Source organism: Leptopilina heterotoma, unplaced genomic scaffold (genome assembly GCF_015476425.1).
Source record: "Leptopilina heterotoma isolate Lh14 unplaced genomic scaffold, ASM1547642v1 Lhet_369, whole genome shotgun sequence".
Lineage (NCBI taxonomy): Eukaryota > Metazoa > Arthropoda > Insecta > Hymenoptera > Figitidae > Leptopilina > Leptopilina heterotoma.
In genome coordinates this window covers 319,867-344,136 of record NW_025111048.1, presented here as the reverse complement: position 1 = coordinate 344,136, position 24,270 = coordinate 319,867, and the positions used below count along the sequence as shown (strand labels likewise).

General features: G+C 30.5%; 4 protein-coding genes across 5 annotated transcripts in view; 1 reads left to right on the top strand and 3 right to left on the bottom strand.

Moving 5' to 3' along the window:
• Positions 1-60: 60 nt before the first annotated feature.
• LOC122505800 lies at positions 61-8,962 on the bottom strand. Its single transcript, XM_043617641.1, has 6 exons — positions 8,599-8,962; positions 7,819-7,898; positions 5,629-7,747; positions 2,784-4,283; positions 343-1,885; positions 61-252 (listed from the first exon to the last, which is right to left on the bottom strand). Exons 3-5 carry the CDS (start codon positions 7,172-7,174, stop codon positions 372-374), a joined length of 4,560 nt encoding a protein of 1,519 aa, XP_043473576.1. The 5' UTR covers positions 7,175-7,747; positions 7,819-7,898; positions 8,599-8,962; the 3' UTR covers positions 61-252; positions 343-371.
• On the bottom strand, positions 1,893-5,052 carry LOC122505762 (cytochrome P450 9e2-like). The gene has a single exon (XM_043617578.1). The coding sequence runs from the start codon at positions 4,306-4,308 to the stop codon at positions 2,761-2,763; it is 1,548 nt and encodes a 515-aa protein (XP_043473513.1). The 5' UTR covers positions 4,309-5,052; the 3' UTR covers positions 1,893-2,760.
• Positions 8,963-10,622: 1,660 nt separating the features above from the next.
• Positions 10,623-16,033, top strand: LOC122505761 (A disintegrin and metalloproteinase with thrombospondin motifs 3-like). 2 transcript variants are annotated; one of them, XM_043617575.1, is made up of 15 exons: positions 10,623-11,698; positions 11,774-11,964; positions 12,079-12,203; positions 12,449-12,541; positions 12,605-12,840; positions 12,969-13,121; positions 13,259-13,372; positions 13,447-13,579; positions 13,657-13,823; positions 13,959-14,259; positions 14,357-14,489; positions 14,687-14,952; positions 15,030-15,292; positions 15,367-15,622; positions 15,708-16,033. In XM_043617575.1, the coding sequence occupies exons 1-15, from the start codon at positions 11,169-11,171 to the stop codon at positions 15,966-15,968; spliced, it is 3,222 nt and encodes a 1,073-aa protein (XP_043473510.1). In that variant the 5' UTR covers positions 10,623-11,168; the 3' UTR covers positions 15,969-16,033. The 2 variants fall into 2 exon arrangements, with proteins under 2 accessions (XP_043473510.1, XP_043473512.1); XM_043617577.1 differs by having other exon boundaries at positions 11,576-11,698; positions 11,851-11,964.
• A 2,149-nt stretch (positions 16,034-18,182) lies between these two features.
• LOC122505799 overlaps positions 18,183-24,270 on the bottom strand; it is an 81,887-nt gene continuing 75,799 nt past the window's right edge. The window contains exons 20-25 of the mRNA XM_043617640.1: positions 22,476-22,734; positions 22,274-22,385; positions 21,988-22,110; positions 21,745-21,899; positions 19,112-19,191; positions 18,183-19,039 (exon numbers count right to left, since the gene is read on the bottom strand). Of these exons, the coding sequence (XP_043473575.1) occupies positions 18,871-19,039; positions 19,112-19,191; positions 21,745-21,899; positions 21,988-22,110; positions 22,274-22,385; positions 22,476-22,734 (898 nt within the window). The 3' untranslated portion in view covers positions 18,183-18,870. The remainder of the gene's footprint in view (positions 19,040-19,111; positions 19,192-21,744; positions 21,900-21,987; positions 22,111-22,273; positions 22,386-22,475; positions 22,735-24,270) is intronic.

Below are 24,270 nucleotides of genomic sequence, written 5' to 3'. Positions count from 1 at the left end.
TTTGCCTCGTTACATCTAAAACAAACATTATTACATTGTACATTAAATAATATAGTAATATAGTGAATGGTTCCTAAAATTATATTTTATTATATTATACATATATTTATATATTATGTGAATCTATTATTTTTTTAATACATTCCTCAGTTATACAAATGGTAATTATAACAGTCCATCAGATTAACGTTCTTGTTCGGTTTGCGTTTCTAATTTTCAACCTCAGGGTCTAAAGTTCAATTCCTTCTGCATCTACGATTTCCAAATTTCAGTTTTAGTAGTTTTATTATCACATTGTCTATTAATAATGATGGTAAAAAATAGAATAATTATTTTACTTACGTCGTAAAAGTCGATAATATTTTTTGCAACTATTCCCTTTTCTCCAATGTCAACCAGTAGTCTTCAGCAGCAAATCCAATGGACTCTTTGCTTAGAATTAATGGTATATTAGTTTTGGAGCAAACTTTAATATTACACCTTGCCAATAGATGAAAGAAAACTGTCTTCGTTTCCAAAAGAGCAAATCTATTTCCAATACATTGTCTTGGTCCAATGCCAAATGATAAAAATGTCGCTGCTTTATTGCTGGCTGTACCATTTTTTAAAAAACGATCAGGATTAAATTTTTCCGGCTCCACGTAATATTTGGGATCATAGTGATAACCAATGACAGGAATCCAAATCATCATACCAGGTTCCACGGTAATTGCATCAGCACCAGGAACAGTTGGCGGTAGATTAAATTGCTTAGTACAAACTCTATCTAATGCGGCAAAAACTGGATACTTCCTCATTGTTTCATTTAAAACTGCATCCAAATACTCTAGTCCCATAATTGCATCATACGTTGGATTACCATTAGTTTCATGAAAAATAGTATCAATTTCATTTTGTAATCTTTTTTGAATTTCTGGATGAACTGCAAGTTCATGTGCCATAAAGGACATTGTTGTTGATATTGTGTCGAAACCAGCGAAATAAAAAACAAAACACTGAGCAGCTATTTCTTCCTGCGTTAAATCAACTTTCTTATCAACACCTCTTGTATCCATTAAAAGCTGTAACATATCGGGTCTTGTTGTTCCCATCGTGTCTCTCGTCTTTATCGTTGAATTAATTGTATCATTGAAAAATCTACTAACTTTCGAACGTAATAATTTAACATCAAATAAATTTGCAATCAATGGAAATCCTCTCATAAGAAAAATTTTTGGTGTTAATTTGACAAAATCCGTTGCTTCTTTACCTAAAATGTAAAAATCATTCTTTGGATTTGTCATTGTGTTGATAGTTATTCCAAAAGCACATGTAGCTATTACATCATTTGTACAACGCGTAAATACTTCTTTCATTTCTCTAATTTTATTATTTTCCGTTTCACTTAATAGAGAATCGACAAAATTAAGCGTACTCTCAGAAATAAGTTTATAGAGTATTTTCATTTTACTCGAAGTGAATGCCGGACTTAATAGTGTTCGAACATCGTGCCATCTTTCACCTCTTAAATTAAATAAATTTTTGGAAAATAATCCATCTCTTGGTTCAGGTCCAAGTAGATTATGATCGGGAAAACTTTCGAAATTTTTCACTGCCACTGATTTAACTAATTCAATGTCGCGTAAAATAAATACTGGATTTGTAAAATCATAGAATCCACAGTATTTTGCATTTGGATTATTGTTGTATAAATGTTTGACTATTTCGTTCATACTCTTTTTATGAGTTATGATGGGTAACATATTTCCAAAAATTGGCACACCTGGTTCATGTGGAATTCCATGATTTTTGAAAAATTTCTGTTTTTTATTTAACTTTATAATGTAAATCACTAGTTTCAATAAAATGCTGATGAGAATAATTATAAGAATACTCGAGATCATGATTTATTCACTGGTACAAAAAAATGTAACTTCTTGACAGCATGTGAAATGATAAACTGACGAGAAATTTGCTCTGAATGGAATAATATAATGTTTTAAGTGATACTTAATCTTTCAGATGATGCAAACTAAAATACTGCAAATGTTTGATATGTATAATCTGAAAAAGTCTTTTGAATATAAATTCAAACTATAGTTACAACTTATCTTAAAAGAATGACTTTTAATTTCAAAGTTCAGTGTGTAAATCTCAAAATTCCAATAATGATTTATTTATTGTATAAATTAATTAAAAAAAAAAAAAAATAGAAAAAAAAATTAAAAAACATTTATGAAAAAATTCCTATTGCACTTGAATGATATTATTGTTTCACTAATGCATGATCATTGAGTTATTGCAGTAGCCTTGAACGTTTTTGTTTGAAGTGTGTGGGTAGATTTAATCTAAAGAAGGGGAATTGTGCTGAATTGTTGGTGATTATTATAGATTACCAGTTGCTTTACTCATTTCTGTCACTTTGCGTTTATTACTAATTTATCATCTCCTCCGAGTTGACAATTTATTACAACTTTCGCTTAAGTAATATGTCAGTTAAAGAAAAAAATTTCTGATGTGACAAATTTAATTTCTTTTGACAATTATAGAAAATTATAAATTATGCATCGTCATTTCATAAATATGATTTGTTACGAATCACAACAGATTATAAATTTTTTTTTTTTTGATTATTTACATTAATTCTAGAGCAATAGGGGAAAGTAAAAAAGAGAACATATTTGAAATAAATTCCTTTATTCATAAATCATATAAAGAATTTTTTTTTGTTTTCAGAAACGATGAAAAATAATTAAGAATTACAGAATGAAAATAATTTTTTTAGCAATGACTATTTTCTTTACAATAGAAACTATTTTTTCGTTTCTCCAATTCCATCCAATAACCACCATCGGCAAAAAATCCGAGGGTCTTCTTACTCGCCTTTAATGGAACGTTTGTTTTTGAACAAACTTTTAGATTACATCTTGCTAATAAATGAAACAGCATTATTTTTATTTTTAATGATGCAAATCTATTAGCAATACACTGTCTTGGACCAATACCAAATGATAAAAATGTCGCTGCTTTATTGCTGGCTGCACCATTTTTTAAAAAACGATCAGGATTAAATTTTTCCGGCTCCACGTAATATTTGGGATCATAGTGATAACCAATAACAGGAATCCATATAGTCATTCCGGGTTCAACTAAAAATGGTTTAGCACCGGGAACAGTAGGAGGAAATTCGAATTGTTTAGTACAAACTCGATCCAAAACAGGAAGAATTGGATATTTCCTAAGAGTTTCATTAACAATTGCATCCAAATAGTCGAATCCGATAATTACATCATACGAAAGATTACCATTTGTTTGAAGTAAAATTTTATCAATTTTTGTTTGTAATTTCCTTTGAATGTGTAAATTAACAGCAAGTTCATGTGCAGCACAAGAAATTGTTGTTGAAGTCGCATCAAAACCACCAAAATAGAAGACAAAACCTTGAGCAATTTTTTCATCTTGTGTTAAATTTATTTTATCATTATCCCCATGATTATCATCTCGTTTGGAATTCATTAAAAGTTGTAACATATCGGGTCTTTTGATTCCTAACGTGTCTCTTGTTTCAATTGTCGTTGTTATGATTTTTTTGAAAAATTTATAAATTCTTGGATTCACCAAATTAATGTTGAAAAAATTCATAAGAAATGGAAATTCCCTCATTAGAAATACCTTTATTGTCAATTTCTCCATATTTGTCGCTTCTTTACCCAAAGTGTAGAACTCATTGGTTGGATCATTAATTGTATTGATATTGATACCAAAGGCACAATTAAGAATAACATCATTTGAAAATCTATTGAAAGTCTCTTTCATTTCTCTAATTTCACCACTATTTGTAGAAAGTATTTCGGCATAATTTTTCGCACAATGGGAAATGAGTGGAAACATTATTTTCAATTTATTCAAAGTAAAAGCGGGACTTAATAAACAACGTACGTCGTGCCATTTTTTTCCTTTCAGTAAAAATAAATTCTTTCCAAATAATGGATCACGTGGCTCCTCACCAAACATTCCATGATCAGTAAAATGTTCAAAATTCTTAACACCCACTAATTTCATTAATTCCAAATCACGAATGACAATTCCCGGATTTGTGAAATCATAAAGTCCAAAATATTTTGTATTTGGATATGCATCATATAAGTTTCGTATTAAATCGCTTACGTTTAATTTACGTAATAAAACTGGTAAGATGTTGCCGAATATTGGTACCGGTGATTCGTGTGGAATTCCATGGTTCTTGAAAAATTTATGCTTTTGAAATAATTTCAGGAATATTATTCCGAGAAGTGTGATTATACCTGAGAGTATAATTGTAAAAATCATATTTTTGATGTAAGAAAACAAAAATTTTTTTGATAGAGAAATTTATCAAGGACCGCACTTGAGGAGAGATTTTCTAAGACTGAAAATTGGTCCAGGAACTATGGTCACGGTCATGGTGTCTAAGAAAAATCGTCTTCACATGAGGAGGAAAATGTCAATTCTTCATTTTGCAGGTCAGCATGACTCTGGAAATTATTAACGAATGTGATCAATTATTATTTCGTTTGATCTATTTATAATTGGACCTTTCTAGCCGAGGAGAATTTTTTTAAGAGACCAGTGTCAGAAATGATTAAAATGAATTTCAAAGAATTTTTTTTTTACAATTTCAATTTAAACTCAGATTGTTTTCACTTTCATTTACGGAACTGCCTCTCTGATTTTCAGGTATACATTGTAGGTGAAGGTCCCAGTCTGGCAAAGTCGACACTCTCTCGATTCAACTTCACGTCCTTGAAAGAGTTTAATAACCTAGGACCTTGAAATTTCATGCAACTTTTTTGTTAGACTTTGAAATAGGTTTCAGACCTGCAGTAATAAATCTCAATCTTAAAACTATATAAGAAAAATCTGATAAATCTAATCTAATTTAGGAAATATGTTATCATTCTAGAAGTCTTAAATGTATTTAGTAATTTAATAAATAATATTTTTTGCTTTAAAATTGATTATTTAGAAGATTATTTTATAACATGACAAATAAGAAAATTTTTATTGCTCCTTTATCTCAAAAAAAGAAACAATTATGAGGGAAATAATAAAACTTTACATGAATTATTAATAAACCATTTTTATTAAAAAGTCGATTTTTGTCCAGTATTGTTATTAGGTCTGAGTAAAAATTATACACCAGTTTTACCATACAATTAAAAAACATGACGGTAGAAAAATAATTGTACAATTTACTTTAATTTAAAAAAAACGTGTTACATTTTCTGTGCAGCGAAAGCTGTGACACGTAAGTTTATTAAAAGCATCTCGTTATGACTAAATTTACACAAATCGAGACATATAGCTAGGCTGGAAAAGTCAATGAACTCACTTGTAAACAGCACGTGGTCATGACAATTTTTCGAAGAAATTTAATCACGAATTTATATTACTGGAAAATTTTTGATCCATTCTATTAATTGTGTGGTAATTAAATCTTAGATGATATGGAAGATAATTGATAAGTCTGCAAGAGGAAGGAAGAATCTTTATATTAAAAATTAATTAGAATTATTTAACTAATTAGTTAGAATTATCTAACTAATTAATTAACTAACCTGAATTTATGATTAACGTTTAATTAATTAATAACACCGTATGAGAGGAATTAATGTTTCGTAACTCCATTGCTTAAATATTTATTCTCCCTTTTTTCGAGTTTCATCCAATAACCATTATCAGCACCAAAACCAAAAGTTTTTTTACTCAGTTTCAATGGAACGCTTGTTTTGGAGCAAATCTTTAAATTACATCTTGCCAGAAGATGAAACAACATTGTTTTAGTTTCCAAAAGAGCAAATCTGTTTCCTATGCATTGTCTTGGTCCAAGGCCAAATGATAAAAATGTGGTTGACTTTATACTAGTTGCACCATCACCCAAAAATCGTTCAGGCTTGAATTCCTCCGGTTCATCGTAATAAATTGGATCGTAATGATATCCTGCAACTGGAATCCAAACAGTCATTCCCGGCTCGATTACAAATGGTTTACCACCTTCTTCACTTGGTGGTAATTCAAATCTTTTCGTGCACACTCTATCTAATGAGGGAACAAGTGGATACTTCCTTAAAGTTTCATTTACAATTGCCTCCAAATATTCCATTCCATTGATTGCGTCATAGGTCGGCTCACCATTAGTGTCACGTAAAACGGAATCAATTTCATTTTGTAATCTCTCCTGAATTTCGGGATTAATTGCTATTTCATGAGCTGCAAATGACATATTTGTGGATGTTGAATCAAACCCACCGAAGAAAAATATAAAAGCTTGTGCTGTCATTTCCTCTGGCGTTAGATCAACCTTACTTTCCTTTCCTCTTGCGTCCATCATTAATTGCAACATATCCGGTCTTGTTATACCCTTTGAATCTCTCATATTAATTGTCGATCTAATAATATCAGTGAAGAATTTTTCAATTCGTGGTGCAACCAATTTAATATTAAACAGTCTCATTAAATAAGGGAATTCCCTCATAAGAAAGAATTTTATTGTCAATTTCTCTAAATTTGTTGCCTCCTTACCCAGAACATAGAAATCGTTATTTGGATCCTTCATTGTATTTACACTAATACCAAAAGCACATGTTGCAATAACATCATTTGTATATCTCGTGAATGCCTCTTTCATTTCCCTCATTTTATTACCCTCATTGTCTTTGGCAAGAAACTCGGTAAAATCCGCAGCACATTGGGAAATTAATTTAAACATTACTTTCATCTTACTTGAAGTGAATGCTGGACTTAATAGTGATCTAACATCGTGCCATTTTTCTCCCTTTAGGGCAAAGAGATTTCTACCGAAAAGTGGATCCCACGTTTCCTTAACAAATGTCCGATGATCGGGAAAACTATCAAAATTCTTCACAGCCACTGACTTTATTAATTCCAAATCACGTAAAACAATCACTGGATTCGTGAAGTCATAGAATCCAAAGTAACGTTTGTCTGGATATTTATTATACAATTCACGAACTGTCATTCCCATGTTTTTTTGGCGAAATATTATTGGTGCCATATTACCAAATATTGGCACTGGTGACTTATGGGAAATTCCATGATTTTTAAAATATTTATGCTTTTTAAATATCTGTAGGAAATAGATTACAAGAGCACCGATTGTAATTGCCAAAATGTAGGTCCATGATGTGAAAAACATGTTTTTTTCGCGTCAATTACTCAGAGCGAGAGGATAGCTTTACAACGACTGACAAGTTTATTACGTGATTGACATTATTTACTCACACTTTGGATGACCTATTCTTACACGTGTTGAATCAATTCAAGAATATCCTTATATAAGATACAAAAGTAGTTAGTAATCATTCATCACAATTTGCAAAAATAAATGGAAAAAGAAGTTATAGTCAGTATATATTTGCACACGGATTATAAAAAATCAACTTTGTACTTGCATATCAGCATGATTAAGGAAAAAAGAAGGAAGCTATACTTATTAATTAACGTCACTCAACTAATCGATTTCTGTTTGTTTACTCTTTTAATGTGTACAGATAATGCGACTACGTTGTTTTTTTAATTTTTTCCAATTTCCTTATCTACCGCTTTTGCAAAATTTTTTTTATTACCAAACATGTGTCCCTAAATAATTCAACGAAAGTTTATATTATCTAATTTAAATAATTAGCATACAAAATAATTTATTTTGATGATGTAATGCAGGAGTTGGAATTCAACAAATTCTTGTTTTTCAGAAGATGTAATACAGTCACTAAAACCAAAATTATAAATATGAACAGCAAGAAATAAAAGATTATAGACCTTTGAATTGTCAATTATTACCGTTTAGGAGAAAAACCAAGATGTTACCCTTGACTCTCGCTCTATTCTTTTTAAGGGCATTCAGTGCACTTAACAGTAACCTGTTTTGAGACATTGAACAAACTTATGTTTTATCACTGTCAATTTTTTTACATTCTGAATAAATTAATCATACCTTTTGCCTGATAATCAATATTTTTCAAGAAAAGAATTTTTAGCATTTAATCTCGTGAAATTTTCCATTCTTAAAATGTTATCTATTACCGAATATTTAAATTTAATATTAAAAAACCAACTAAAGAAAATGGAAAGTTAATATAAAAAATTGTTAGTCATTTTTAAGATTAGTAAATGGTAAAGTAGTGTTTAGTCTTTTTAAAATGGATGGATATTTTCTCTAGTCAAAAAATCTAGTTACCACTGATTCTAAAAATCATCATCATGAATTTTATTCTAATCCATAAAGAACTTTTTATTGACAAACTTTCTGTAAGACGAGATTGACAAATGATCTCCGAAGAAATCCGCGTATGAAATATTCAATTGAATGTGAAATTCGTATTTCTTTGACGAAAATAATTGGCAAGTATGCGCATAAAAATCGGAGAACACAAATTTACTTGAATTACTTAGATGACATTGCAAACTTATGAAAAAAAATTCGAAAGTACAATTTTAGGTCATGTATTATCTTTATTGTTGAGAATTATTGACATAAAGTATGATTAATTTTGATTTAATAAATTTTTAAGTTGCAAATAGAATTAGAATTAACAAAGATATCTAAAATCTTGTTTTTACCTTGTATGCAGAAAGATGAAAATTCTTTATGGGAATGCGTCAAGTTATAGAAAGAGAGGTAATCACTTCTGTCGGAATGAAAGAACTTTCCAAAAATTATTGAGTTATTATTTTAATACAAATTTGGATATTTTGTTTCCTCTTTCTATTCAGATCAAGTTGTCAATTGAAATCCAATTAGTTCCCTGATTTTCTTGTTCATCCACTAAATAAATAATTGAGAACGTAATAATTGGTTCTGCGATGACTGCTGATAAATATCTTATTGCAATGAAAAATCTGTTTGTCTATTAGTTACTGCGATGATAAATCCAGACTGCGTATATGTTAAAATTTTGGCGTATAAACTGAAAGTGTTTTGATACAGTTGATACAGAAAAAACTTTACTATAGTAAGACAGTATATGCAATAATCTGAAAGTGACTGACGATGCTCCTATTTATACCTTTATTTGTAAAAAGCTAAGTGTTGGACGTTAATCTTTTTGTGTTTCACACAAATATTGAGCTCCCACAATGATTATGCAGATGTTATAGAAATTGGTGTTGATTTCGATGGTTAATTTCAATGTTTAAGAAGTTTGACCTTTAACGTAGAGATAATCTTTTTGGTATCCGATAGTTGACCTCTAGATTCAGGTCTAATATTTGACGTCTTTCTTGATGTCTAATAGTGAACTTCTGAATTGACGTCTAATAGTTGAATTCTGAATTGACATTTAATAATTTCTTGATGTCTAATAGTGGACTTTTCAATTGACGTCTAATAGTTTCTTGATGTCAAACAGTTGAATACTTTCTTAATGTGTAATAGTTGAATACCTTGTTGGTGTTTAATAGTTGATTTCTCTCTGGATGTGTTGATCGTTGATAGTAGATCGTCGCGGTTAAGCAGACCTGAGTACAGAGTTAGTATTTGGTGACCGCGCTCCGACTCTCGCTATAGCCCGGTGTTTTATCACTACTTTCGTAATATATCAAGCGGGAGGTTTGACGTCGAGGTTTAATGATGTGCACTGTCGATTATTGTCCGGTACACATCATTCCCAGGTGGAAAAGTTAACGTTCGCTAATGATATTAACGTTAGCCGAACCAATAAAGTTAGACTAACGTTAGGCTAACGTTAATCTAACGACATTTTTTGGTCACTAACGTTAGATTAACGTTAACCAAACCTTAGTCTAATGTTAGCCTAACATTAGTTAACGTCAGTATCATTAGCTAACGTTCACTTTTCCCCCTGTGTTAGAACTTGGCTGTCGATAAACCTGTTGTACTCAGGTGAGGTTTTCTACAGTTTCCCTCTCCTCTGGCGAAAAAACCCATTAGACGGGTGGTCCAGGCAAATGCGAGTACTCCCAATTTCAAGACATTCTGTAGACGCAAAAATTTAGTATTAAATAATAAGAATGTTTATAAGAAACATTCTACGGTTGTAAAAACACTTGTATAGTCAAGATTGTAGGCTTAAGACGGGTGTATAAACAAATAAATAAATATTAGACTGCCTTGTAGTACGGATGACTACATTATTTGATGATTACATTTTCTTGACAGTTCTATGGACGACTGCTGATGATTACATTTCTTGACTGTAGTACAGACGACTACATCTGATGATTGATAATTTAATACTTTTTATGAACGACTGCTGATAATCCTGTTAAGTATTACAATGACTTGTTACAGACCAATGTATATTTATTAATGTTCCATAATATACGATACGAAATTATGCTCCTTTTTATCTACCATCAGTTCTCAATAAACAAATTTAATTTGTTCATTTAATTTAGTGCAAAATTCTGGTAGATATTACAAATATTAATATTAGTTGATCCCCAGAGTAGGATCCGATGTAGCGAAATTTCAATACCAAAATCAAAGTAATAGGGGACAACTTTAATATTTTGGGCATGGATGGACCCCACAAATAATTATTAAATTTTCTTTGAGGTTTTCGACATAAATACTCTATGGTTAGGTCAATGCCTGAAAAAGGCGTACTATTAACTAGTGTAAGCTTGTCCAGATGACCCTTTGTGGAAAATACAGAACAGTACAACGCCTTCAAGTATCTACCAAGTCTGGTGTGGCATAAAGCGTTCATTATTAGAATCTCGTGCGTGCCAAGAGGACATAATTCCTTCTTCAACTCATTCGTTTATGTTTGTATATTCAGGCATATGAAGCTCACAAACGAAATAATTTCTCCATGTGACTGCCAGTTATGAAGTGGACATTCAGTCGACTTCAGTTTCAGTCTAATTAAATGTTAATTGTTAATTTTGCTCATTCCCGAAGCGAGAAGTGTAAATTTCTCAAATACCATAAGAATTTCAAGATATAAATTATTTTTCACTAGAAAAAAAAAATTCTTTATTAATTGCAATAAATATTTCTTTATTCGAATAAGTGTACTGTGATTTAGTGATTATCATAAAGTGTTTTTTCTCACTCATTTTCAAATGTGTTGTCTAATTAATATTTAATTTTTCAAGTTGACATTTTTCTGAAACAAATAATTGTTTCATTTCTACAAAATGTAATTATATTTTATTGAAATTAAATGAAAATGTTTGTTTTCTTTTTGATCATTTCCTTCTTGATACTAAATACACGAAGTCAATTAGATTTTTTAGAGTCAAATTTTCAAGAGATAGTTTATCCAACAGTGATATCAAGAGAGGAAATTCGTAGAAGAAGATCTCTTCGTGATATAGATAAAGATTCAATATTCATATCAATAAGTAATTGGACAATAAGAACAAAATTAAATAGTGCATTAATTATTCCCCCATATTTCGATATCGATTGGATACAATCTGATCGGACAAGAACTGAAAAGTCCACATTTCCATTGAATTGTCAAGCAGTACATGGATCTGTTGAAAATGAGAAAAATATTGATAATTCATTAATTGTCATAACAATTTGTCAAAAAGAATTTTATGGTTTATTGTTAATTGATAATCGGTATTATTTTCTACAACCAATTGCAAATGGAAAACATGTTCTTTATGAAGATGGAAATATTAATTGGAAATCTATAAAGGAAAACAATTCTCTAGCTCTATTTCGAACGAATGAAGAAATCAGGTATGAAAATAAAAAAAGAAATTAATTTAAAGCTTTAAGAAAATATTACAGAAAGAATAAATTTGTTATTACCAGGAGAATAAAAAGGCAGGATAAAAAGCAGGAAAATTTAGATAAATTTTATAATCTAACTGGTGATACTTTTGAAATAGAGAATGCAAAAGTTTTGATTGATGGAGAAAGTCAAAAAAACTTGGAAGATGAACCAAATTTTCAAGAGGTTGCTTATTTTTATGACAAGACGTGGAAATGGTCAAAACTTCCAAGTAGGTTACCAAAATTATCATTCTCACGTCTTTAGAACCTAATAATTTATTTTTCATAAATATTTTCATAAAACTATTTAAATTTAAATTTATTTTTATAAAATTTTTGTTTAGAGAGAAAAATTGTCTATAATAACGTCTATCCACGATGGTTGGAAATTGGAATCGCAGCAGACAATTCAGTGGTTGAATTTCATGGTACACGAATGCAGCATTATATTCTCGCGCTAGTGAATATCGTAAGTAATAACGAAAATTTTTTGTTTAAAAGCTATTTGTTTTAAATCAATTGATTCCGAATAAGTAGAACTTTTTTTTATCAAACGTACAATTTGGGTTAAAATTAATTGTTGATGGTGATGAAAAGTACTTTAGATTTTCCTCTAAAACTCGATTTTTTGACCGACTACAGTAGGGTCCTCCCATTGAAAAAAAAACCTTTTTTTGTTTTCTTGATACTATTAATAATTAAGATATGAAATAGGTCAGTGCAATTTACAGCGATCCATCTCTGGACTCAAATATGAAACTCGTCATTGCAAAAGTGATGCTTTATACTAGTAGAAATGATAATATGGTAAGAATTCTTTATTAAAAATAATACTATTTGGTAGAAAAATAAGTTTTATTTATTTTAAAGATTTCTCCTGGAAATGCTAGGAAATCATTAGAAAATGTCAATAAGTGGCATAGAAAATTACTAGCTTCTTCTGAAGAATCTCATGATGTTGCTGTATGGTTGACGAGATTAGATATTGGTGGTCCTTCGGGCTATGCTCCAGTTTCTGGAGTTTGTGATCCCTCTAGGTCATGTGCTCTAAATCGGGATGAGGGTCTTAGTAGTGCATTTATTATTGCCCACGAAATTGCTCATATGTAAGTCTGTTTATTTTTAATCATTCATTAATTTTAGATTCTTTAAGTGTTTAAGGATATGCTGGTTCTTGCAAATTATTTAATTCGAACTATCCTTAGAGAATAATTTTTTTCTCTCTTTTTACAAGACTTGGATTATCACACGATGGAGACGTTGACTCGGGAAATACTTGCGGAGAGGAAGCAGTTTATGGAAGCGTTATGGCGCCAATGGTTGCTGCCACATTTCGTCGATTCCATTGGTCAGCATGTTCGAGAAAAGAATTTCATCAAAAAGCTCAGTAAGATAGAAAGTTAAATTGAAAAAAATCCAATTTCATTACTGTTGATAATTACTAGTACGAAATAATAATTAGTAGTAAGAAATCTAAGTATCAATATTGTAGATCAGTATATACGGAACTGTAAATTATTTTAGACAATGGTCCTGCCTATTGAATCAACCATCAGAAGAGGGTGCAATACAAATTAAAGAAACTACTTTACTATCTTTTACAATGGACGAACAATGTCGAATGGAATTTGGCGAAGGGTAATAATGTGTTTTTAAAAACTTGAAGTGTTTACTTATCTTTCTATTGCAGGTTGTAAAATATGATCTTATAGTTATCAGTTATGTCGAAGCATCGATTTACTAGAACCATGTTCTTATCTCTGGTGTGGGAAACCAAATGTTTCTAAAATATGTAAAACTAAGAAGGGTCCACCTTTAGATGGAACGGAGTGTGGTGAAAATAAGGTGTGATATCTTATGGAAAATGTTAAAATTAATTACTGTTATAATTAATTAATTTGATAATTAATATCTTTTCCTAGTGGTGTATCAACGGTTTCTGTGAATCTATAGACATGAAATTAAATTTAACCCCCGTAGAACATAATGCAAAAAACGAAATTACGGGTGATTGGAGTGAGTGGGAGAAATGTTCAACAACATGCGGAGTTGGAGTTCAAATTAGGACAAGAAAGTGCAGCGAATATGAGTAAGTAAATATTTCACCCGGACCAAGAGTTAACTGCAAATAAATACTTTTCTCAAAAAGATAAATAGAGTCATTCTGAAATTAAATAGTTTCATTTATAATTATTAAAGAGTAGTAATCAAATTCAAATTTTAGTAAAGATGACGAGAATGCATGCGAGGAGAAAAGCCAAGAATTCAGAATTTGTCAACAGGACGATTGTCCAACATTGATAGATTTACGAGCACAGCAATGCTCTCAACTTTCAAGTCTCATTGATATTGAGAAAACGTTATCAATACCCTACAACACTTGGCTTCCTTATGAATCAGAGAAAGAGGAATTAAGATGTAAACTAATTTGCAGAAGTAAAGAAACTGGTAATTTGTACTTTAGCAATAAAAATTTAAAGGATGGAACTCCATGCTCCTACGAATCTACTGACATTTGCGTTAAAGTAAGTTAATTTAATTAGGAATAAAGGTGTATTTTTAAATCAATGATAAGAAATTACATTCAATGATAATGTCCATAATTATAATATTTAATTATAGGGGAAGTGTTACTCAATGGGATGTGACAAGGTCTTAAATTCTGAAAAGATTAAAGATTCGTGTGGAGTTTGCGGTGGTGATAATTCAACTTGCGAGAATGTTGTAAAGAAGTTTCATCGGAAATTAAGAAGACGTGAGCATTATTTTAAATTACTAATTGCAGTGAATCTGTATTTTACAGTTTGAGACCATTGTCTTAAATATTTAAGATTTGCTGATGTTTCTTTGATAAGTTTTTTAATTGGAGTCAGAAATCATATTTGTTGAGTCATCCTAAGTCACAACAGACATGTAGATATACTTTACAACCTTTTGTAAAATTATTTTCAGCTTCTGCTCGATTAGGCGTAATTCCACCATCAGCTCATAATATCAGGATCGATGTAACCATTTCCGGAATATCAACCACTGAAAATAATAGTATGATTATATTAATTAAGGATGGACGTAAGCAGAAAAGCGAAATTAAACATTTTGATTCTCAGGGTAAAGGGAAAATTGTAATCGTTGAAGGAGCCGCGTTTCGACCACAGAAAATTAACGAAACTTATACAATGTGGGCCAGGGGTCCTGTTCTTAAAGAAATTATTGTTTCTGTAAGTTAATTTCAATATTATGAATTTTCACGATTCTTGCTTTTCCTGTTTAATTTAATTAACAAAACTTTTAACAGTTGTCACTAATGGATAATGATTTGAAAAAAGGAGTATTTATATCAGCTTTTTCTCGATATGTTATAAATCGTAATCAGTGGAAAGAAAATAAATACAGTTGGTTATTAGGAGGATGGAGTTCGTGCTCCGTTACTTGTGGCGGTGGATACCGTCATAAGACATTAACATGTAAAGATATGGAAACTGGAAAAATTGTTAATAAAAGAAAATGTCCACTTATTTCGAAACCTTCATTGAACATCGAAAAATGCAATTCATTCAGGTATGAATGTAAAATAAAATATAAATTAATAAAAATTATGTGTTAATAAATAAATTATTGCTTTTAAATTGCAGTTGTGAATTTAAATGGTTGGAGGGTTTTTGGGAAGGTTGTACAAAAACTTGTGGAAATAGTGGAACTCAACAGAGACAATTATTTTGTGTACATTCGTCGTTTGCAGATAGTCACATGACGACAGACAATGAGCGTTTGATCTATAAAACAATGGTCTCGCCTGATAAATGTAAAATGCAAAAAGAACCAGTCACAGAAAGAGAATGTAGTAGAGTGCCTTGTGCTGGACAATGGATCTACGCCGAATGGTCTCCGGTAAGTTACATTTCTAAATTTTATGAAGATAAAGAAAATCATTGGTTTTTATTGATTATTGATAATTAAGCTCTAATTTTTTCAGTGTTCCCAAACTTGTGGAATTGGAATTCAGTCGCAAATTGCACAATGCATTCCACTTGAAGGTGAAGCATCTGCCTCCTGCAATGGAACCTATTTGCCGGACAAAATGCGATTGTGCAGAGGATCAAGTAAACGAAATCCAAAGTGTGCGAATTATTGTCAAAAAGACAGAAGTCAATATTGTACCTTAAAAAATCTCAAAAGATACTGCCAAATTCCAGTCTTTCGGCGAAAGTGCTGCCACTCTTGTCAGAAAAATTGAACATACATCAAGAAATAACAGTTGTTAAAATTCAACAGACGATGATTACAATACATGAATTAAGATTGAAATGCAATTTTTTATTTTCATTAAAACCTTCAATAAAAAATAGCTAAGTTACAAAAAACATTTTTGTAAAAATCTTCTTAAGAATTCCATTCTTTTTATAAATAATAAAAATTTCTCAGGTATTCAATTAAGTTGAATTAGAATTTGCATAAAATTAGTCGAAAAAAATCAATTATTTAAAAATTTTTATAAAATTCTTCGCAAGAATTAAATTACTTTTACAAATATTTAAATTTTTTTAATGAATAATAGAATTTGTTTTAGAAATTCAATTTATTAGCAGGATAAGAATGAAGTAAATATTTTTCATGAAAATTAGGATAAAGTCAGGAAAATAATCTATTAAATGAAATTTTTGTCAGATTTGTGAAGTTTCTTAAACGAGTTTTTTTTTGGTCATCAAGTTTAATTTTTCGATAGCTTCTTCTTTACTACTTTTTTCAGTTTGAAAGCTACTTTTTTTAAAATTAATTATCGAGTGCAAAATCTAAAATGGTTAATTTTAAAGATAACATATTGTGAACATAGTAGACTAGGTTTTATTTTTACTCAAAGTGTACAATGCATAGTGTTAAAAATAAAGAAACAGAAAAAAAACGACACAAGATTTAGGACAATAGAAAATAAATCAAAAATGAAAAACGCTTTCAGACTAAAATCTATGGCCATTCGTTCCGTTTTCTATAATTTACAAGAAAAAAAAATACAATTTCCATTCCACATAAGGCGAAGACCTTATACAAATAATTTTAATTCGCCAGCGATTCAATTTTTCCTTCTTCATTTCTTATATATTATTCGCTTATTTATAATAGAATTTTTAACCATTCGTTTCTTTCCTCTTTAATAATAGGCCACACACACACACGGTTGTTTTAAACAGAGCGCTTTAGCAGACCTGGCGAAAAAGAAAATTATTTTTAAAGAAATTCTTTCAACAAAATGTTTCTTCTCTTGCAATTTTCTCCAATTTTCTTTTTTTTCAAAATATTCTTTTTCACCAGGAAATTTTTATTTTTCATGATATCAAAGTAGATATGTGGATATTGAATTTTTAATTTTTAATTTTTAATAATGTAAATATTTTTTTTGTTTAGAAAGTTACAAAGTTACAAATTTTTTTTTTGAATGTTAGTCAAATTGGAATAACTGACTAGTAAATAATGTGTTTAAAAAAAAATTCTTAAATGATGCTGATCGTATTTAGAAATTTTTTTAATGCCCTCATTTTAAGAATAGCCACACAATATCAGACTAACAATTTGTATTTCTAGCTGCAATAACAGTATAATTTTAACGATTAATATCTCTAGCATTTATTTAGTATTGTCTCATTTTTGAACTGCGTCATTACGCCATTATTTTAACTAATGCAAAATGTGGAAATTTTTTTTTTTAATGATTTAAAAAATATAACGACACTAAAGCTTTTATTTAATTATTCGTATTCAATAATCTTCCTTATTTTTCATTGAGAGTACAGACAGTTATTGTATACGAACCGTTAAAAATCTTTTCTTGAGAAATTATTTCAAAAATAAAATATCTCAGATGGAATTTTTTCCATGTGAAAAAAATGCGTATGTTACGCAAACAATTTTTATACACAATAATACTTTTTACATATATAAGTAGATAATAATTTTTAATAATTTTTTATACATTTAATAAATGTTTCCTTCTGTATATTAAATGTATTTTATATAATAATTTTTTTATAATAAATGTTTTAATTATAATAGATGTTTTATGATAAATTTTATAATAAATGTTTTTTTCTATATAACTGCTTTCATTTTATTATAATAATTGTTTCATATTATATCAGTTTAACTGATTTTTTTATATTATATATTTATATTTATAATTATTAAGATTTTATGTATAAATATTAAGATTTTATTAGTTATAATGTATATGTATAATTTGCAGACCTGGTTTTCAAGGTCGTAAAATCGTTCTTTTTTTTAAATACTAGGTATAAATAATTTTTTTTACAAAAATATGAATTTTAGAAGGCTCAATAATAAAATTGATGGTGCATATTTCCATCTACTAAAATTATTTCGGTAACTATATATTAAAGATTTCACTTCAACGAAGTATGCTTTTTTATTACACTCAACATACCACGAGGAGTCTTGAAATTATTCTTTTTTTTTACATTTTTTAAAAATCGTGTAATTTTGTACACGTTACAGGTGACAACAAAAAAATTCTCTTGTTTTAGAAATTATTGACAATTTCTAAGACAGTGATTAAAAAACAAAAAAAAAAGAGTGAAAATTGAAAAAATAAAATCTTAATTAATGCGCTCTGCAATTATTATTATTAATATTATTTTTGGTAGGCCCTTTTTACGAGGAAAACAGTAGAATATTTTTGTGGATGTACAATTGCAAAACGATATTGATAACAATAATAAATTAATAAACGTTAATGTACACTACTTACATGTTACCTTAAAATTTATATTTGGTAGATGATACGTTAGACAGACAAAAGAAAAATTTGTCATTTAACGATAAGTGATCGAAAGTACACGTCTGGTAACGATTGACGTGACAATGATCGCAGGAAGACTGGTGCATTTTTTGTTTGTTTGTTAAATATGCAAAAATTCATTACGCTTCTCGATAAAGCTATAAAAATTGTTCAAAAAGTTTTTCTAAAAAAAATTGATTCAAAAAAGAAATGATATTGCAAACTCTAAATATTTTTGGATATCATTAATTCGTTTCATGTTTGATAGAATTTTGGTTCAGAGAGAGCTGCTTAGTTCTCTTCCTTACGATCTTTTGGCTCGTTCTAAATCACGAGATTTCAGTCTTCCTCACAATCTCTCGACGTAATTTCCGGGAAATGTGCCAAAGTAACCTGTACGTTGACTGGAACCCACGTACCAACCATCGTCGCATTTTTCCATCACGTAAACCGTATCCCCTTCTTTTAGTTCTAACTCATCTTCATTTTGTGGTCTGTAGTTGTATAGCGCTCGATATCTGAATAAAAAAAAATTCCGCTGACTACTGAATCTATTTTCTTTCAAATATTATAAAAGAAATCTAACTTACGGCATTGGTTCAGAATGGGTGTCGATGTGTAATGTTTCATTAACAGGTGCAACATGTAATTTACCTCCACCCAATCGTGGCTGAAAGAATATTAAAGATTAGATTGATTTTTAGAATTAGGAACATGGAATATATCTAAATTCGAACAATTTATACTCCAAGAGGAACCAATAATCATAGAATAACTTTTCTTAAGATTTATTTTAAGCTGATTAGACTTTGTCCAAGCATAGATGACTTGAATATCCTCATTAATTTGTTTGATATTCTCATCTAGACTAGAGTGCACAAAGATCTGCAGATCATCAACATAATGCTTAAGAACACTCCTCAAATCATTTGTAAAAAGTAAAAGCAGCAAAGGACCCAATACCGAGCACTGTGGTACGCCTGTTCCAATATGACCCCATTCAGACTTATCACCATTAGGACCAACTAATAGAAAAATAAGATGAAAATCAACAGACCCTGACATTCCAAAAGATTTTAATTTCATTAACAAAAGATTATGTGGTACCATATCAAAGGCCTTGCTGAAATCAAAGAAAATAATTATGGTTACCATTCTATGATCAATAGGGTGAAGGACATCATCAGTAATTTTTAATAAAAGTATTTCAACACTTTTATTTTTAATTTTTTTTAACAACAAAGTTAATTAGCTGACTATGTACAACTTTTTCAAAGCACTTTGACAGGTAACACAGAATAGCAATTGGTCTATGCTCCCCAGGGTGTTGCGGAATCTTTACTTTATTTACAGGTTTTTTTTAATTAAAAAGATCAAGTACATATTGAAATATGATCGTTTTTTTCACAATGCTAACAGAAAGACCATCAAAGCCCTGTTTTTATACTTTTTATAGCATCAAACAGGTCAGAGGGACCAATGTCTTCAAAATCAAAAAGATTCTTTTCATAATCTGTATAATTCTTAATTGCTAATATATATTGTACTTGTTGTAAATCAATTGTTCTCATGGTTCCCCTGGGACAAAATAAAGAAATTCTAATTCTAACATAAAGGATAATCCCTCTCGTGAAGGGTGAGGGGGGAAATAGAAGAAGTTCATCCAGCTTTTTGAGTATTAGTAGCACTAAAAGTGTTATTAGTCTGGTGCCTTCAGAGTTAGACGAGGAGGCTTTTAATGAAGAGCGTGAGAAGTGCAAAGTACTGAAAGTGAAAAAGCTGAAATGCTTCTTCAGTTAGAAGATGAAGTGCACAAAATGTTAAAGACTTGTGAGGTTCAAAAGAATGTCAACAGAACGATAAAGGACGGGTTATAGAACCTACAAGCTATTCTCGATTTATCAAAGGCGAAGCTTAAAGCTGGAGGTAACAACGACCATTGGCTGAAATGTACAATAGGCTACGCAGAGGAGAATAAAAATTTAAAAGCAAAGAAGAGCATACGTCCAGGCTCGAGAAGTCAAGCGTCCTAATAGTCCAGAAGCTGTAAAGGGTCAGACGTACGTCTTGTCTTCTGAGACCTTAATCAAAATCGTATACACTGACATTATTGGTAAACTTCGAAAGGAAGTAAATCCAGACGTCAGCCACACTCGCATTATGGAGTTAAGGTCTACAAGAAAGGGAGATTTCTTGATACAATTCAAAGGAGACTCCAATAGAGAAGCTTTCACCTCTAAGTTCACCGACGTAATTGGAAGCATGGAGAAGACTGTTTTTCGACCATATAGGCGAGGGATGAATCTTGGATTTAATCCAGGTATCTGAACTTTTTCGAATCTTCCACTTCCGACTACAAAATGAAAAGATAAGATGCCAAAAATAGCACCAAAGCCGAGAGAGGTCAGCAAGAAAAGGAGGAAACAACAAACACCCTCAAGGTGGCTAAATACCTTTAGTCACCTAAACCTATGGCCACCTTGAGGATGTTTGGATACTGTAGCAATTGGGAGACTTCGTAAAGATGTGAATCTGTAGAACACTCAGGCGAGGGTTGAAGAAAAGGACCCACTAATAAAGGAGACTTTCTTATTAAAATTGAGTAATCTTAAGAAAAAGGAGTTAAGACCAAGGTGATAACGGTGATCACTGGGGACCTAGATAAAGTGCGGATAGCGAACCGACAGATTACTTTGGAGGTCTACAAACTGGATAGACTTACGCATCAAAGAGATTTCCAGGAGGCATTGGAGAGAATTTTGATTTTAACAGCAGAGATCAGGGAGGTGACAGTCCTTGGACCAAATAAGTGAGGAATGAAGTTCGACATCATAACCATCACCCAAAATGGCGCTGATAAGCTGAAGAAAATTGGACACATAAAGGTTGCAGGGTTCAGATAAATTGCAGGTTCGGAAAGTTGCAAAGTCTTCAGAACTACCCTAGAGGAAGCTGAGAAGACTTTGACAAAAACGCCAAAAGGTAATTCCTAGGGTTGAAGAATAGTCCACATTAAGATGAGACTGGTTTTTAGTGGTTTTTAACAAGAGCGGTCTGCAGAAAGTCTAGTGGTTCAAAAAATAAACAAAAATCTAAATTCCATAATTGGTTTTCTGTTGAATGTTCACATTCACATGGAGCAAAAAAAATCTACATTACTGTCGTATGTGGATTTTAAAAAAACCATTTTCTAAACTGCCTACAAGATAAATTAAAAACTTACAAGTGAATTATAATGAGGTTGTGAGGAATTGGTGTTCATTGGAATTGACGGTGTATAATGATGAGGTCCCATACTCATTTTTCCACTCGATGTGCCATTTGATAATAAACTATGAGCCGCTGGCGAAGCAATTGGTTTACTTTGAACCGGTGTCTCTGTAATTAAAAAGAATAAGATTTTAGGTTTGAATTTTTTTTAATTATTTCATAAACAATTTTACAAGAAATAGTAGAAACATTCTACCTGGCCTGTGTCCTGGCTCGACCATCACTTCAACATACGAAATTGGAAAGATTCCTTTTCTATTTCCAATGCGTCCCTCGTACCAATTCTCATCAACTCTTCTTGTTAAAACAACCATTTCTCCTATTAATGAATACATTATTGTATTTATATTTATATCAAAAATTAAGTTTCCAAAAGAGGAATAATAAAAAATATGTAGTAAAATTAAAAATTAATTTTTAAATCATTGAATTCAATTTAAATTAAATTTCATGTGATAGTATAATGAATTTATTAATTGTACCTTTCGCCAACGATAATTCGAGATTAGTTTGAGCGATGAAATTAAATTTTGCTCTAGCCTGTCCCTCGTACGGTTTCTTTGGCGTTGTTCTAATTCCATCATATGGAAGAATCTGCAATTTATAATAAAAAAAATTTATTTTATTACAAAATAAATAATTTTCTAATTTTTAGTCAGGGAAAAACAACTTTTTTTTTATTACCTCAACGTAGTTGAATGGGAAAAGTCCGAGCATTGCATTGTGCTCTCCCTCGTACCAATTTTTATCGACTTGACGTCTGACAAAAATGAGATCTCCTCTTCGGAAAGTCAACTCTCGTGGAGATTGTCCAATAAAATTGTAAAGAGCCCTCGCCACCAATCTTGGTTCCGGTGTTTGCTCTTGGGATCTGCTTCTGTAGCTGAGGTCATCAAGAAAATCATCGTATCGGTTCAATGATATCGGGGATTTCTGAGAAGGTCTGAAAAAGTTTTGAAATGAGAAAAAAAATAAACATAAAATTCCATGTTACAGGAAACAAAAAATAATTGCTAACTTCATAGGATCATCATAATAATCAATGCGGACAAAGAAAAGTTCAAACAAATGTCCCGACAACGCGGTGAAAAATTAAATTATCGAATTACGATTGAATTGCAAATTGAATATTCTTTGACAAGCTAGCCCCACCTGGTATATCCATTTTTGTTTTAATTGAAAAATTTCGAAACATTTTGAAAAAAATTTATTTAATGTCTCTACTTTTGTAGATTGATTTTGATTTTTAAAAATCAAAATGGCCGATGCAATATGGTGGCAAAATTTTTAAAATTTTCTCTGATTCGCTTGAAATCTGTTATTTGTGGCTTTTCGGAGTAGCAAACTAACAATCTCAAGTTGGAATTTAGAAATTCAAAAAAAAAAATTCAAAATCTGTTATTTGTGGCTTTTCGGAGTAACAAACTAACAATCTCAAGTTGGAATTTAGAAATTCAAAATGGCGGATCTAATATGGCGTCTAACTTTTTAAGATTACCTCTAATTGGCTCGAAACTTATTATTCAGGTGTTTTCGGGGTCGCTAAATAAGAATTAATAGTCCGATTTCGAAAATTCATAATGGCGGATCCAATATGGCAGCATTATTTTTACTATTGACTCCGATTTGCTTGAAACTTGTAATTCAGGGGTTTTCATGGTCGCTAAATAAGATTCAATAGTCAGATTTCCAAAATCCAAAATGGCGGATCCAATATGGCGGCATACTTTTTAAAATTTTCTTCAATTGGCTTGAAACTTATTATTGGGGGGTTATCGGGGTCGCTAAATAAGAATCAATATTTGGATTTTTAAAATTCAAAATGGCGGATCCAATATGGCGGCATTATTTTAATATTTTCTCCAATTGGCTTGAAACTTATAATTCTGGGGTTTTCGGGGTCGCTAAATAATAATCAATAGTCGGATTTCCAAAATTCAAAATGGTGGATCCAATATGGCGGCATTATTTTTTTAATTTTCTCCGATTTGCTTGAAACTTGTAATTTGGGGGTTTTCGGGGACGCTAATTAAGAATGTAAAGTTGGATTTTCCAAATTCCAAGAAAAAAACTTGGCAAAGAATGTGATAAATATTTTTTAAAGCCGTACATTAAAGTATATAAATATATTTTGTATTGTTTATTTTTATTATACTTGTAATTATTATTAATTTTCTTTTCATTACTATTAACTTAATGACTGCAAAATTTAAGTGAACTATAATTTTACAGTCATATACTTATAATGCATGGTTAACATTGTATTTCTTTTTCTGACCATTTTAAAAAGGGGAATAGAAGACGAAGCGTTCCTTTCATTATTTTTTAAGATTTGGCGATGTGTATCGTGCGTGAAAAGAAACTTATTGCGTGACCCTGAATATTTGCTATTCTTTTTTTTCAAGAATGCTGTTTGCGTGAATTCCGTTGTATTGGAGTCGAATGTATTTTTTTTCTTTGTGTTATTTATTTATTTTCC

Coding starts and splice junctions, on each gene's coding strand:
- LOC122505800 (XM_043617641.1), bottom strand. CDS start 7,174: ATGTTTTTCACATCATGGACCTACATTTTGGCAATTACAATCGGTGCT. Junction 4,284..5,628: donor CAATGGAGTTACGAAACATT/AATTCCTCTCAT, acceptor TTATACTCTCAG/GTATAATCACACTTCTCGGA. Junction 1,886..2,783: donor ACGAAAAAATAGTTTCTATT/GTAAAGAAAATA, acceptor CCAGTGAATAAA/TCATGATCTCGAGTATTCTT.
- LOC122505762 (XM_043617578.1), bottom strand. CDS start 4,308: ATGATTTTTACAATTATACTCTCAGGTATAATCACACTTCTCGGAATA.
- LOC122505761 (XM_043617575.1), top strand. CDS start 11,169: ATGAAAATGTTTGTTTTCTTTTTGATCATTTCCTTCTTGATACTAAAT. Junction 12,204..12,448: donor TTCTCGCGCTAGTGAATATC/GTAAGTAATAAC, acceptor GATATGAAATAG/GTCAGTGCAATTTACAGCGA. Junction 13,122..13,258: donor GAATTTCATCAAAAAGCTCA/GTAAGATAGAAA, acceptor AAATTATTTTAG/ACAATGGTCCTGCCTATTGA.